The sequence below is a fragment of the Theropithecus gelada genome, chromosome 2, assembly GCF_003255815.1.
Source record: "Theropithecus gelada isolate Dixy chromosome 2, Tgel_1.0, whole genome shotgun sequence".
NCBI classification, from domain to species: domain Eukaryota; kingdom Metazoa; phylum Chordata; class Mammalia; order Primates; family Cercopithecidae; genus Theropithecus; species Theropithecus gelada.
This window is the reverse complement of record NC_037669.1, coordinates 49,264,110-49,279,601: the sequence shown is the minus strand read 5'-3', so window position 1 is coordinate 49,279,601 and position 15,492 is coordinate 49,264,110. Positions and strand designations below refer to the sequence as shown.

General features: G+C 56.5%; 2 protein-coding genes across 2 annotated transcripts in view; one reads left to right on the top strand and one right to left on the bottom strand.

Moving 5' to 3' along the window:
- The window catches only part of PLXND1 (plexin D1), a 52,626-nt gene extending 45,385 nt beyond the window's left edge, over window positions 1-7,241 (top strand). The window contains exons 28-36 of the mRNA XM_025376855.1: window positions 506-609; window positions 700-763; window positions 1,752-1,786; window positions 2,039-2,143; window positions 2,702-2,865; window positions 3,874-4,021; window positions 5,227-5,367; window positions 5,752-5,826; window positions 6,015-7,241. Coding sequence (XP_025232640.1) covers window positions 506-609; window positions 700-763; window positions 1,752-1,786; window positions 2,039-2,143; window positions 2,702-2,865; window positions 3,874-4,021; window positions 5,227-5,367; window positions 5,752-5,826; window positions 6,015-6,131 — 953 coding nt within the window. The 3' untranslated portion in view covers window positions 6,132-7,241. The remainder of the gene's footprint in view (window positions 1-505; window positions 610-699; window positions 764-1,751; window positions 1,787-2,038; window positions 2,144-2,701; window positions 2,866-3,873; window positions 4,022-5,226; window positions 5,368-5,751; window positions 5,827-6,014) is intronic.
- A 3,868-nt stretch (window positions 7,242-11,109) lies between these two features.
- Window positions 11,110-15,492, bottom strand: part of LOC112619303 (histone H1oo) — an 8,543-nt gene continuing 4,160 nt past the window's right edge. The window contains exons 2-5 of the mRNA XM_025377342.1: window positions 14,802-15,061; window positions 13,110-13,473; window positions 11,653-11,717; window positions 11,110-11,355 (exon numbers count right to left, since the gene is read on the bottom strand). Coding sequence (XP_025233127.1) covers window positions 11,110-11,355; window positions 11,653-11,717; window positions 13,110-13,473; window positions 14,802-15,061 — 935 coding nt within the window. The remainder of the gene's footprint in view (window positions 11,356-11,652; window positions 11,718-13,109; window positions 13,474-14,801; window positions 15,062-15,492) is intronic.

The following is a 15,492-nucleotide window of genomic DNA, read 5'->3' as shown; positions in this document are numbered from 1 at the left end:
TCCTGAGTAGCTGGGACTACAGGTGTGCACCACCACATCCAGCTAATTTTACTTTTTGTAAAGATAGTGTCATGCTATGCTGCCCAGGCTGGTCTTGAACTCCTGGGCTCAAGCGATCCTCTTGCCTCAGCCTCCCAAAGTGCCGGGATTACAGGTGTGAGCCACCACGTGGGGCCTGGAGTGGGTTTTATAGGATTCTTGGTTAGGCCAAGGGTTTCATCAGCAATTGTAACATTAACAACCCTGCAGACAAGGCCATTTCCAGAGCTCCTCCTCTGTGCCCTCCACCCTGGCACCTTCACTGTGTACCCTCACATTCTCTCCCCCAGCTCTTTCCTGCCCTCTCCGTTTTATGGATGGGAAAATGGGGGCTCAGAGAGAGGTATGGCTTTCCTCATTTTCCATGGAGAAAGCGAGAGGCCTCTCCCTGTGTGGCTGGGCCAGTAACCACCCCTCAGGCCCAGCTCCCTGCCCAGACCCTGATGGCCTGCTCCTTGTCCCCCAGAGTGGTTCGCCTCCAGCACACAGAGCTACATCCTTCGGGACCTGGACGACACCTCCGTGGTGGAAGACGGTCGCAAGAAGCTTAACACGTTGGCCCATTACAAGGTGCAGCCCTGCCCCCCTGCCCTGCTTCCCCACCCTCATGCCCCCACCCCGACCTCCAGCCTCTGACCTCAGCCTCTCCCCTCCCATCAGATCCCCGAAGGTGCCTCACTGGCCATGAGTCTCATAGACAAGAAGGACAACACACTGGGCCGAGGTAGTGCGGGTGCACGTGGGAAGGAAGCCTAGACTGCATGTGGACAGGGGCTTCCATCCCATGCCCCTGTGGGGAAACTGAGGGTCCGAGAGTCACGGCTGGCCTGGGCTGAGGCCTCCTTCGTGGAGACTGGGCGGGTCCAGCCTCCTCTGACCCAGTACTGCTGGGACAGGGCCCACACCAGGCCTCCTCAAGCTGATTTCCTGCGGCAGCTGGAGAGGGGCCCCGGGAGGGCGGGCTGCAGTTCCGGGAGGTCTGGGCAGTGGCCAGGCCAGAAGGGGGGCCAGCATGCCCGTCTCAGCCTTGGGCCATGTCCCTGCCTCAAGTGCCCCCTCCACAGCCTCAGACGCCCCAGGCACAGCCGCCTGGCTGCCAGGCCTGCCAGCCCGGGCTCCTCTGGGTCTCGGGGTCCCCTCCTGAGGTTGAGAGCAGAGTCTCGGTCTCTCCCAGCAGCCTGGGAGTCTGGGCTGGCAGGAGCTCTGGGCTCAGGGGTGGGGTGGGTGAAGGAAGCCACCTCTGCCTGCCTGAGGCCTCTCCTCCCCCGTGGCTGCATCTTTCTGTTTCTCTCCACCGCTGTTCCTCCCTCCAAGTCCCTCCATCCCTGTGGTCACTGTGTGTGTGTGTCTTTCTCTCTCTGCCTCACTCTGTCTCACTCTCTGTGTGTCTCTGGATCTCACTTATCTCTCTCTCTGTCTCTCCCAGACTCAGTCTCCCCATGAGTCTCTGCATCTCTGTCTCATTCTCTCTGCCTGTCTCTCTGGATCTCTGTCTCTGTTTGTTTCTCTCCCCATCTTTCTGTCTCTGCTTCTGTTTCTCTCCCCATCTTTCTGTCTTGTTTCTGTTTCCCTCTCCCCATCTTTCTGTCTTGTTTCTGTTTCTGCCCTCTTTTTCTGTCTTTGTTTCTGTTTCTCTCCCCATCTTTCTGTCTTCATTGCTGTTTCTCTCCCCTCCTCTCCCATGTTTATTTATTGTGTTTTTCCTCTCGCAGTGAAAGACTTGGACACAGAGAAGTATTTCCATTTGGTGAGTGCCCAACCTCGGCCCCAGGGGATCCAGCCCCTCAGTGGGTGTGGCCTTGGCTTTCTGTGGCCCTGGGCCTCTGGGAAAAGTGCTCCTGGCCCTGAGAAAGGCTGGGGGTGGGGGAGTAGGGATGGGGCCCAGAATCAGGAGGGAACCACAACCCTTGTGTGCTAAGAAGCATGGCAGAGCCAGACCTCCCACAGGCGGCCGAGGATGGGGCCTGGTGCGGACACTGACCACTGCCCGGCCTCCCAGGTGCTGCCCACGGACGAGCTGGCGGAGCCCAAGAAGTCTCACCGGCAGAGCCATCGCAAGAAGGTGCTCCCAGAAATCTACCTGACCCGCCTGCTCTCCACCAAGGTGGGTCCGGCTTCAGTCTCCCCTCCGTGCAGTGGGTACAAGGCTCCAGCCCCAGCCCCAGAGGGTCATTGCTCAGGGCCAGCTGTGCACACACGGCTGGAAGAGGGGTGTGAGTTCTTCCTATTTCCCCTGTGGGGCTGGAGGGGCAAGAGGCTGAAGGCTTAGGGTCCCACTGGAGGCATTTCTCACAGCCAGGAAAAATGCCTGACAGACACTCTATGTTAGCCCACGTAACAGGGTACAGCAGTGGCCCAGAGGGGTCAGTGATGTCCCCAAGGCCACGTGGCTCAGTGGCAGCGCTGGCACCCCACAGCCCATACTCTGGTGCCTCCAGTTCTCGACTACATGTGCCAATGCCTTGATTAGTCCTTTCAACGCCTCTGTGAGGCAAGTTTCGGATGCTAACTGAGGCCGGAGAGGCTCAGTGACCAGCCTGATGCCGCATGGCTCCCTCATTCAGCAGCCTGGGCATTTCAAGCTCTGCAGAGCCACCAAGGGTGCCCACTAGCCCTCTGCACGTGGCCCGGGGCTGACGGCGGCCACCCCACTCCCCCGCAGGGCACGCTGCAGAAGTTTCTGGATGACCTGTTCAAGGCCATTCTGAGTATCCGTGAAGATAAGCCTCCGCTTGCTGTCAAGTACTTTTTCGACTTCCTGGAGGAACAGGCTGAGAAGAGGGGAATCTCAGACCCCGACACCCTACACATCTGGAAGACCAACAGGTGGCGGGGCGGGGGCCGTGCGGACTTCACTGTGCCATTGGGGCCCCCGTGGCAGGGGGTTCAGAGTCTAGTCTCTGGCCTCGCCTGCTTGGGCTCAAGCCCTCCTCTGCCATTTCCTAGCTGTGTGTTCTTGGATGAGTGACTTAGCCTCCCTATATTTCAGTTTCCCCTCCACTGTAAAATGCAACCCTTGTTAATGGTAGGAATTAACTAGAAGAGTGCCCAGAGCATGGTCTAGGTGTTGCCCTTACTATCATTCTCCCACACCCCTCTCAGGCGGGTGCCTTCACAGATGAGCACACTGAGGCTCAGAGAAGCAGTACCTGCTCAAGACCACACAGCCTGGGACAGTAGAGCCAGGCTCGGCCCTACGTTATCTGAATCCCTTACCCAGTTGGTAGCCCTCCTTCGAGGCACCTCTTAGCTTGTCGGGGTCACACACCCCCACAAGAAGTTGCTGGAAACCCAGCCTGACCCTCAGGAAGAATACCACCAGCCCAGGCGCCTCTCTGCAGGCCAGCAGCTTCCCAGAGCTCTGGGGGTGCACATGCCCAGGCTGCTGAGTCACCGGGTGGCCTGAGGTGGGGTTGGGGGTGTTGCTTACCCGCTTTGGCCTCTCGAGGACAAGGCCAGAGCTCCAGGCCCTGCCCCCCACAGCCCTGCCACAGCTGCTCTGCTAATGCTGGACTTCCTGCTGCCTGCAAGGGTTCAGGGAGGAGCCAGGGGTGCCCAGGGGCTGGCACCTGGTTCTAATGAGAACCAGGACCTGGCTGGAGGATCAGCAGGGGGTTGGGGGTGTAGCTAAGCCCTGCAGCTCCTGCCTTGCTCCAGCAGGAAACCCGGCTCTCAGCCCCACTGCCACCCCAAAGGTTCCCAAAGGTTACATCTTGTGACAAGGCCCCAACCTCAGGCCCTTGAGGGACAAAGTCAGCTGTCTTCTCCATGACTGTCCCTTGACTGCTTCCTACCCCACCCTACCCTCACTGCCTTTGTCACCCTACCCCACAGCCTTCCTCTCCGGTTCTGGGTGAACATCCTGAAGAACCCCCAGTTTGTCTTTGACATCGACAAGACAGACCACATTGACGCCTGCCTCTCAGTCATCGCGCAGGCCTTCATCGACGCCTGCTCCATCTCTGACCTGCAGCTGGGCAAGGTCGGCTGTTCCCAGGACCAGGCCAGGCCCATGCACAGGGCCGGAGTGGGGTGCCGACCGTGGGTGGCCTCCTCCACTCTCTGAGGCTGAGCTCAGAGATCATCCTGGGAGGGGAACCGAAAGAGCTCAGGTCTAGGGCATATGGGATGAGTGACTCATTCAGACAGGGAGATACCTAGAATCCAGTACCTTCCATCAGAAACTCTGTATCGCTGCAGACCAACTGCACCTGCCATGGCTGTGCCTGGCACTGGCTTTGAAAACAGGCCAGAGAACCTGGTGTGGGAAAGCCAGTATGAGCTTGGACAGCCTGCTTAGTCAGGCACAACATCATCTGAAAACCAGGCCAGGCTCTGGGCAGCAGACCCTAAAAGTCAAAAGCCATTCAAGCGAGCATTCAGTGAAGGAGTGGGCAGAGGGGTGACGGGTGACTAGGAGCTCTTGAGATTCATGCGGTGGGTTGGGCGCACACAAGGCTCTGTCTGGCTTTAGAGGTTGAAGATGAAAGAGGATGGCCTTCCAGACCGAGGGAACGGCACAGGCAAAGACAGGGAGGCGGGAAAGCACCCGCTTGCTGTGAGTAGGGATGAGATTGTATCATGAGAGCTGGCACTGCAGGATTGGTCCAGGTCGTGCGTGGCCCTGCATGTAGCCCATGCATTTCAGAGATAGACCACGGGAAAGAGAAAATGCCATCGCTCCACTACTTCTCACGTACTGCCTCCGAAGGCAGGATGCCCGTGACTGACAAAGAAACTGGGAGTGTTCTTGGCACTTCTTTCAGGCGTTAGGAGCATGTGGTGGGAAACATTCCACTGAGCCAGCACTCAGGCTTCCAGAAATCCTAGACACCAAGACCTATCACCCTGAGAAGGACACATCCTTGTTACATGGAACGGGCTGCGGGCAGTGAAGAGCTGGCACGCCCGTGCTTTTCCCCCTGAAAGAAGTAGCCCCTCCCTCCCCCCAGGTCATTGTCCTAACAATCCTGGGGAAAGTAGGCGGGGCAGACAGAGCACAGTGAGGAGCCCCTGGTCTGGGGCCGGCTGAGTACAGAGACGTTAAGTGACCGGGCAAGACTCTTTGGGCCTCAGGGGCCTGCTAAGGTCACTTATGTGGCAGGAGGGATGAGGGCTCATCCAGAAAACGACCAGATCCGTCCTTTCTTCAGCAGCCATCTAACACCCTCGCTTTTCTCTGCCCAGGATTCACCAACCAACAAGCTCCTCTACGCCAAGGAGATTCCTGAGTACCGGAAGATCGTGCAGCGCTACTACAAGCAGATCCAGGACATGACGCCGCTCAGCGAGCAGGAGATGAATGCCCATCTGGCCGAGGAGTCGAGGGTGCGGCGGCTCGCGGGGGGTCCCTGACGAGCTGAGGGATCGGGGGTGGGGGGGCTGGGCCTCAATGCCTCCACTGGAGTAAGGGCAGGGAACGCAGCGGGCATTTCAGAAGTGGCCGTGGCCTCTTGCCAGCCTGCAAATTCGTCACGCATTTTCCCAGAGCTTGAGGCGTGGGGGCAGGAGAGCACCCTCTGGATAGAGAGGAGCTTGGAGGTCAGGGTCCGGGAAGCTGTCTTCACAGGACTTGAGGGGCCTCATCGCTGAACTGTGCCGTGGGGGCCATGTGGAGTTGGGGGTATTTGTGTAAACAGCTGGCTTTGCTGGGGCCCGGCTCAGCTTTGACCACTGGGCTAACGTCCTCCTCCCCGTCCTGCCTCCTTATAGAAATACCAGAATGAGTTCAATACCAATGTGGCCATGGCAGAGATTTATAAGTACGCCAAGAGGTATCGGCCGCAGGTGAGTGCCCCAGGGTGAGGCATCTGCCCTCGGGGCAGGTGAGCTTCCTACTCAAGTACACACATCTCAGGGTGCTTGCCCCTCACGGACGGATGTCACTTGTGGTAGACATTCAGGGCTGTGTTCTCCCCCACGAACTGAGGCAGGGCCACCCGCCATGGCCCGGCTGACTCCGCTGCTCCCCTCAGATCATGGCCGCGCTGGAGGCCAACCCCACGGCCCGGAGGACACAACTGCAGCACAAGTTTGAGCAAGTGGTGGCTTTGATGGAGGACAACATCTACGAGTGCTACAGTGAGGCCTGAGACACATGGAGAGCTGGGCAGGCTGCTGCGGGGAGAAACGGACGCCCCTAGGCCTCAACTTGATCTTCTGCCCCGTGTCTGTGACTCACGCTGGGGAATACTGAGCAGAGACGTCTGGGGCATGGGCAGGAGGAGGGGCTGCTCTTAGCCAGGCAGGGGCGCCCCAGCCCTGACCCCTGGGCACCTCCATCCCCTCCCACCTATCCCCAGATCAGTCTCCGGGACGGGGGCCAGAGAGCTGGTCAGACTCTCCCGTCTGCCCAGCATGGCCTGCACTGTGCCCACCCACTCGCTTCACAGCCTCCAGCTGGTCCTGCTGCCGAGAGCCCCGTGCATCCAGGCAGCCAAGCACAAAGAAGGGGAGAGGAGGCCACCAGCCCGGAGGCTGCAGCCCAGAAACTCTACCTCATCCACACTGGTGCAGGGAGCCCTCCTTGAACCGACCTTTGATTGGTTTCTGCTTCAACCCCCAAAATGTTATCTCCACTTCCCCCTCACCCAAAGAGGATCCTGGCCACAGACAGTTTCAAGTAGTGTCAGATTTTTGTTGCTTGGGCGGCTGTTGGTAGAATGGGCAGTGCCCGTGCCATGGGGTGCTCTGTGGGCTCCTCCAGGAGCAGGGAGGGGGGAGGGGAGGGGCGGGGGGCACAGGAGCTGGGAGCCCCGTCTCCAGGGAAAGGAGAGGGGTTAAGATGCACCAAGGCTGTAGCTGGGCTACTTGATTTTGCTGAAAGTGTTTCTAAAGATAGCACCACTTTTTTTTTTTTTTTTTTAAAAAAGCTTTTATATGTTAAAAAAAGTATCATGCACCAACTGTGAATAGCTGCCGCTTGCGCAGAGGACCCGGGGAGGGGTCCCGAGAGGCTCCCCATGCAACACTGGAAATGACTGTTCCAGAGAGCGGGCAGACCTGGCAGAGCGCCCCTGGCGCCTGAGACCGCCACCCATTCCACTCCTGCCAGAAGCGACCCTCTGTGGCCGATGGGCCATGCAAGCCCCTTGCAGCCAACTCAGCCAGTGTTGGGACTGGCTCAGAGCCCATGGGGGCTGGAGGGGGGCAGTCGGGACTCTGGAATCTTCTTTATAATAAAAGCCTGACAGACAAACCTACTGTGGGCTCCAGCCTTTGTCCCGAGATAGCCAAGCTGAAGAACGTGCAGTTTCTTTACCAGTTTGTGAGGGAGAGGAGGGAGGGAGCCTGCCATCCCTTCTGTCTCAGCTGCACTCTTGAGGTTTGGGCAGGCACCTGACTGGCTTCTGAGAAGGCAGAGGCCAGATGATGAAATGAGACAGTGCAGGCTGCGTGCATGCTGTGGGCCTGGCCCGGAGCTGCCATTCCTCAAGCTCTGAGGATACCCCGGGACCTCCAGGAAGATTTCACAGCTACTGTGTGTTGCCTGCAACTGGGTGGGCCCTGCTCCTAACCTCATCTCTAACAAGCCCATGAGGAACGTGCTAGCATCCCTACATGACAGACGCAGCAACTGAGGCTCAGCACAGCTGAAGCATTTCTCAAGGTCACACAACCAGAAAGAGACAGAATGAGGACCAGGTCCCATGCTCCTTCCAGGCCAGAGTCTCCACAGTGGTCCCCCAAGTGGGTGAGGAGGCCAAAGGTGACCACCCTGGAAAGGGAACTGACACTTAACTTGCCCTGAATTTCTCATCAAGCTTAAAAAATACATAGCATTAAGCCCATTTCTCAGACAAGGAAGCAGGCAGTTTAACCTCCAAGCCCAGTTTAACCCTAAACACTGTTCCCCACAGTACAGGCTGTTCCTCACCCCTGCCCACAAGAACAATGAACCTGATGCAGACATTCCTTTCCAGCCCTGCTGGCTCCTCCCTGACCCCAGGGAAAGATCTCAAAAGCCAGCTCCAAAGGTACAGCAACTCCATTTAATTTCTTGCTTTTGTGAAGGAAAAATAAGTTACACATGTATTTATCAAGAGTAAAAACTAGGACAAAAGATTCATAAAATTTAAACAAAATCCCACAGATACCAGTTCTAAAATTAATGGGAACAGAAAAGTGAGGAGAAAAGTAAACAACCTTTTGCTTTAAAAATAGCTTTTTCCTGCAGTGGCTTCTGTGTGGAAAGATAGTCTTTATCTTTCACATTTTCTATTCTGAGCATTGATTCCTTCTTATTAAGCAGCAGATTTTCTAATTTAAGTTATCAGCACATTTGATAGCATTTTGAGGGTGAGAGGGGTGGGTGTGATTCTGGAATGAATACAGGGTTCCCAGGGAAATGTAGGAAGCACAAAAAGCGTGAAGAAAATAAAAGCTGCCCTAACCCTTCGTGGCGAGCGTTTCTGAGAACGCCACCTGCATGGGGTGCTTGGGTGGGGCGGGGCCGAGGAGTGAACTCAGGATCAGGGTGTGCACACCATTTTGCAACCTGATTTTCCCCCATGCGACAATATGTCAGTAACATCTTTCTATGTCATTAAATATTCCACAGCCTGTCTTAATGTCTGATTAACATTCAGTTCCTCCTTGAAGTTTAGAAATGTATTTGCAAATGGAGGAAATCTCGTTTCCAGAGTCGTTTCTCAGCACAGAAGGTAACCACCTTCCATGAACCAGCTATAATCCTTATCTGGGGCTCTGAGGACCTGGCAGCTGTGGGCAGGAGGGAGGCTCTTACCCTTTGAGGGTCATAGGAGGCTGGGGACCCCTGATGTAGCATCCTCAAACTAAACGCCTTTGAAAAGGAAAGAAGCCATTGCAGCTAAGGGAGGTAACTTGCCCAAGGTTTCATGGACGCTAGACACCTCCCACCCCTGCCCCCAGCTCATGGACATGAGATGCCCACTCATGCCCCCCACACCGCAGTCTGCCTGGAGGTGCCTCCCACAGCACCGGGTCAAGCCGTGAATGAGCAGTGGCAGGAGCAGACCTCTCCTCAGGAAGCACCGGCCCAGCCCCACTCCGCCATCTGCTCTGGGTGCGCTTCTGGGCCCTGCTGGCAGCCACATTACAGACACCCCAGGGAGGCTGTCAGCACATCTAGGCAAAGCCGAGATTCCAAGGGGAGAGGGTGGGGTGACGGAGCAGGGGCAGGAAGGGAGCGGCTGATGCCCCATGCTGAGCAGCCTGCTTCCCTTTGCACCCTGTCTGCCCCCTTCTCAAGTCCTGTGCAGTTTGTTTTTGACTCCCTTTAGTCCACCCCTTCCTTCTCTCTGTCCTCCGTGGCTAGGCTGCCACCTCTCATCAGGACCATATCTCGGCAGCCTCCCGGCACGTGCCGAGTCCTCACCTCAGGAAATGGTCACCTAGCAGTCACCTAGCTGTCTAGAACCCAAACTGCAGACTCATCAGTGACCCTTCCTACATCCAATCCATCAGCAGAGCCCGTTCACACCATCTTCAACAGCAATCCAGAATCTGCCACTTCTAACCCTCCTCTGCGAGCATGTCCTGGCCGGCCACCCCTTCATCTGGGTTGTAGCAGGGGCCTCCTCGCAGGCCTGTCTGCCTGCTCACATCCCTGCAGAGACTGTTGCTTGCCGTCCTCTAATGGTTGCCTATAACAATTAAAGCCCACGGTGCTTGCCCTTGGCTTACAAGACCCTACGTGATCCAGCCGTCATCTACCCTGCAGCCCTTGTTCCAGTGAAAGGAGGGGGATCTGTTTAGAAAGATCTATTGCTGCAGGACACACCACCCCAGTACCTAGTGGCTTAAAATAACAGCAGTCACTTATGTTGCCCACGAATCTGCAATCGGGGCAGGGCTTGGCAGGAAAGGCTTGTCCCTGTTCCACCAGGTTTCTGCTGGGGCAGCTCAGTTAGGGCTGGAAGACGCGGTTCCAACACGCTGCATTCAGATGGTGGCATGTGGTACCAGCTGGTCAGAGAGTTCAGTGAGGGCTGAAAATTGGAGTCCTCAGTTCCTCTCCACAAGCTGCTTGGGCTTTCCCATAGAATGGTGGCCAAGTTCGAAGAGTGAGTATCACAAAACAAAAAGTGTCCCCAAACACAAGAAGTAGAAGCTGCCTTAAGGTGGGACCCAGAAATTGTCACAGCATCATTCTCACTGAATTCTACTGGTCAAGCATAGAGCCTCGAGTCAAGGGGCAGGGACACAGAGCCTGTCTCTCCATGTGAGGAGTGCCACGGATGTTTTTAAAGCACCTTGGACCTTGTCGGAGAGACCCCTGTTCTTCTCTTTATTGGGCTCTAGCCACAGACTCTCCTGCAGCTCCCAGCCTGAGGAGCATGTTCTCACCCCAGGGCCTTTGCATTCACTCTTCCTTCTGCTGAAATGGTACCCCCTCCAGACACAGGTCCTTGCTCAGACAGCCCCTCCAATGCTGTCTAAACTAGCAGCCAGCCCTACCCACCCTGCTGGATGCCCAGCCCTACCTCTTCAGAGCACAGGCGCTGGCTGGGGAGTAGGACACCTGTTGGCTGTCGCAGCACCTGGCCCAGGAGCACTCGGGAACCAGTGGCTGAAAGGTCTCCCCCTCTTCTCAGCTACTCTAATCCTTCCTTTCTACCGCCAGAGGGTTCTTTCTAAACAGATCCCCTCCTCTCATCCCACCCCTCAGATGGCACCCTCTGCCTCATCTGCCTGACAACAGCTACCCATCCTTTAGGATCAAAAGCCACCTCCTCCTGGCAGCCTGATCTCAGGGCCGGGTTACTCTCCCTCCATCAGCCCCTTTGCATCCTGATATCTGATATCTGTGCCACAGCCCCATACAGCACACAGTCTGTATTCCTGAGGCAGAACCTCCTATCAGAGCCCCAGCATTGACCAGGTAAACAGCAGGTGCTCAGCGGATGTTCATGAAGGACCGAATGGCCAAATCCTTGAACCTCAGCCTCTACCCACACCAGTTGTGAGGAAAAAGAAACAAAAGTCTTTATTGATAAATAGCTTACAATGAAATAAATAGAGCAGTGGTTTGTTGAAGAATAAAAACTAGGGCAGAGGCTCGGTTTCTCTCCACCCCTGCCTTTAGCCCTAAGCTTCAGCCCTCTGGCTGGACACTTTGGATGATGAGGCCTTGATGGGCAGCCCAGCCTTTCTCGGGCCCTTGGGGGCCTCTGTCTTCCTGGACAAGTGTGCAGGTACCACCTTGGACCCACTGCCCTTAGCAGGAGCAACAGCCTTGGTGTTTGGCCCCTGCCCAGCTTTAGGGGCCTTGGCCTTGGCCTTGGCCTTGGCCACCACCTTCTTTTTGGTCGGGGAAGCAGCACCATTCTTGACCTATACAAAAGCAAACCGGGAGCAAAGAGACAGCTTGGAAGGGCTGAAATCCCAGCTCGGTGGCTCTGGGTACACAACATTACCCTTCTAAGCCTTAGTCTCTTGTCTGTAAGACGGGGATGGCAACACCCCAGGGTGCCGGGGAAGCAGAGAGAAGAAGGTGGTAGACTGTGCTTTGTAGGAAAAGAAATTGAACCCGATCCCTGGCTGACCCTTCCAGAGGCTGAGTGTGGGATGCCCAAGCTCTGGCCTGTTCAGGGCAGGCAGCCAGGCTGGGAAAGTCATGCAGGCGCCTACCTTGCTGGCCGTGGGTTTTGAACTCTTACTCCCAGTGGTGGTTTTCCTGCAGGCCTCAGCATCTCCTGGAATGTGATGGAGGAGGTTATGTAGGGGAAGAAGGTGGCACTGCTGGTGGGGCAGGAAGTTTCAGGGACTCTGGAACCCCCATCCCTCCTGGGTCCTAGGTCTTCACTCAGCTGTGTGACATGGGGCAAATCATTTAGCCACTCTGAGCCTCAGTGACTAGTTTGAAGACTGGGAATAACAGCATGTCCCTCACAGAGTGGCTGGAGGTTAACCGAAGCACTTGCTCTATGCAAAGCACTAGTGCTCCAAGCCCACCGAAGCCAAAGTCTAACGGGCCTGTCAGCTCGAGCCTTTAATTTGTCTTCCGCCTGGCAGCCAGAATACTTTTTCTTTCTTTTAAGACAGGGTCTCACTCTGTCCCTGTGCTGGAGTGTGGTGGTGCGATCTCAGCTTACTGCAGCCTTGACCTTCCAGGCTCAAGCGATCCTTCTGCCTCAGCCTCCCAAGTCGCTAGGGCAACAGGTGTGCAACAACATGCTGGCTAATATTTTTATTTTTTGCAGAGATGGGATCCCACTATCTTGCCCAGATTGGCTGTAATTCCTGGGGTCAGCACTCACCTGTGTGACAGAGCAAGAGCCTGTCTCTAAAAGAGAGAGAGGGAAAAAAAAGAGTAACTCCAGCCCTAGCTGCTTCCTGTCAGAATCCTTCCACAGCTCCACATCATCCTCCAGATAAAACCCTGATTCCAGCTGCCCTTCACACCTTCTCCTTGCCAACACTGCAGGTAGACTGAAATATATACAGTTCCTCAAAAACTCCACCTCCTTGTGTTTTGTTTTGAGAGCGAGTCTCACTCTGTCACCCACGCTGGAGTGCAGTGGTGCGATCTCAGCTCACTGTAACATCCACCTCCTGGGTTTAAGTATTTTCCTGCCTCAGCCACCCAAGTAGCTGGGATTATAGGTGTACACCACCATGCCCAGCTAATTTCTGCATTTTTAGCAGAGATGGGGGTTCACCATATTGACCAGGTTGGTCTCAAACTCCTGACCTCAAGTGATCCGCCCGCCTCGGCCTCCCAAAGTGTTGGGCTTAAAGGCACAAGCCACCATGCCTGGCCTAAAAATTCCACCTTCTTTATGCCTCCAGGCCTTTGCAAAGCCCCTTCCCCTGCTTGAGACACCTTCCTCCAGGAAGCCTTCCCTGACCCCTGCCTCAAGAATGAGTCACGCTCCTGGTTTCTGCTTCCCCCTTCATAACCCTTGAAATGTCTGCCTCCTTCCCCCAACTAGCTACCATGAGTTCTGTCTCTCCAGGTCAAGCCCAGCACTCAGGGCACATGCACTAGATAAGGAAATCCCTCTCCAGAGCTGGCTCCCCAAACCTACTCCAGTGGCTGTCAAGACCCCTATTCCCACACCACCCCCTAAAAGTCACACAGCTACCTTGGCTGCTCCTGCTGCCTTTGGCCTTTGCCTTCCTGCTGAGCCCGCTGGCACTGGAAGGTTCCCGTATGGCCTTGTCTGGCTTGGGGGGCACCTTCCTAGCCTCTCCCAACTGTGCCCTGGTGTCCTTGGCCGCGCCGCCTTGCTTTCGAGCCTTCTCTGTGGCTGCACCTGGCCTGGGAGGAGCCTTCTGCACCTTTGCTGGCCTCTTGGCTGCCTTTTTCACCTGGTCGACGTTGGGAGGGTCCTCCTTGGCCTCGCTTGGTTTCTTGGGGCCCTTCCCCTTGGCCTCGCCCACTCTCCTGGGGGCCATCGGGGGGGCCATCTTCCTGGGCTGGATTTTCCTCTTGTGCTTGGGAACTAACTGGAGGAGGACACAGGGTGGGCTGAAAGCAGAGCCTCAGGTGCCTCACGTCCCCCACTCTCCGTAAGACTCCGAATGGGAGGCCTCATTCCAAACAGGGGGGCTGCTCAGGCAGTGAGGGGCGGGGAGAAGGCAGGAAGCCACTGTCCTTGGAGGCACTGTCTACTATGATTCTAGGATCTCATGATCTCTCAACCACCCACCCTGCCCCTGCCGCTTTCCCACAGATTGTGCCTCTGGACTCCCCCTCCCTCCCCACCCTGAAGCTCTGTCCTGCCTCATGCCCCATGCCCCATGCCCCCGCCACCTTGCCCCTTGACACTCAGCAGAACATGGACTGAGGTCAGATGGCTCTGGGCTCACAGCTTCATCTGCCCTCCTCCAGCCGTGTACCACAGCTACATCTTCTCTTCTTTACAGTGGGACCATCACCAAAGGTGTGAGCGGCAGGGGTAGGGGAGGGCTCCTGGCAAGCTGTTTCTTTCCTGTCCCCCAACCCTCAGGGCTCCCCATCACCAAGACTAGAAACCACCTTCACCCCTCAATTGCCAGCACACCGCATCAGACACCCGACACCCCTCTGGCTCTTCTCCCTGCCCAGCCGCCTGGTCCTGCTGTGACGTGAGTCCAGGCTCTGACCCACACCCAGGAGTTCTACTAGGGTGAGACTTTCTGTGATCTGTCACCAGGTAACCACAGGGACCGGCTTGGGGTAGGCTGAGAATGTTCCCCAGTGTTCCATGGCAACTGTCACGGCAGCTGCTACGTGCAGGAAGTTGGGCAAGATGCAGGGGGCCCAGCAATGACAAGTCAGGCCCTGGGTCTGGTCCCTGAGGTATTCCTGGTGGCTGATGACAGTCCTGATGCTGGGGTGCAATTTTGTCCCAGACCTGCCTCAGCTCTGAGTGACCTGGCATGCATCCCCTCTTGGAGCCTCTTTATGAAGATGAAACTCTCCCCTTTGAAATGCAGGACATGGCTGCTCAGGGAGGTGCCAGCAGGGGGAAAACCCTTTGCTGTGGTGCGGAATTCCAGGAAGGGACTACGTGCCCAGGACCCAGAAGTTAGCACAGCTGGCACAGTCCCTGGGATCCCAAACATGCAACAGTTCACCTGTCCTGGACACCAACAGGGGGACTCTTGCAGTGGGAGCTCAGAGGGGGCACACTACCTGCCTTCCTGGCGGAGAGGGCATCTCGGCTGCGACTACAGGAGGAACAAGTACAGGGGACCGGAGGGGAAAGGCCTTCCAGGAGAGGCCGCAGTGCTAACAGAGGCCAGGACCCTTGCTCCAACCCTGGGCTATGTCCTCCCTGAGGGGCGCTTACTTTGAAGCTGCCAGTGGCCCCCCTGGCTTTGGAGTTGAGGGGCCTAGTGAGAAGGCCACGGCGCATGCCAGTGGCCAGCGCCTGCTTCAGCAGGTACTTGAAGCGCAGGACGTCCACTGTTGGGTACTTGTGCAGGATGTAGAGCTTGATAGCCGCCACCGACGTGCCCCGGCGCTGCTCCCCTGCCTGCAGCGCCTCCAGCACCATGCGCAGCACTGGGGGGTGGCGACGTCCCACTGGGAAGCTGCTGTGGCTCGGGCCTGAGGAGAGATGGCAGGCCATCACCCAGGGCCCAGTCACAACTCATTGGCAGGCGTCAGCTGGCCCGTGGGGGGTGGGTGAGGGCCCAGCAAGGGTCAGATGCTCCCCTCTCCCCAAGACAGTGACCGCTGGCATGGAAGCTCCCAGACAGTCTCCCCTCAAGGCTTATTGAGTCTCTCTTTTTTTCTTTGAGACACAGTCTCGCTCTGTCCCCCAGCTGGAGTGCAATGGTGTGATCTCAGCTCATTGCAACCTACACGTCCTGGGTCCAAGCAATTCTCCTGCCTCAACCTCCCAAGTAGCTGGGATTACAGGTGCATGCCACCATACCTGGCTGATTTTTGTTTTTTTTTTTTTTTTTTTTTTTTTTTTTTTTGTAATTGGTTTGGTTTTTTCGCCCCCGCGGGGGGGGGGGGGCGGGGTCTCACCT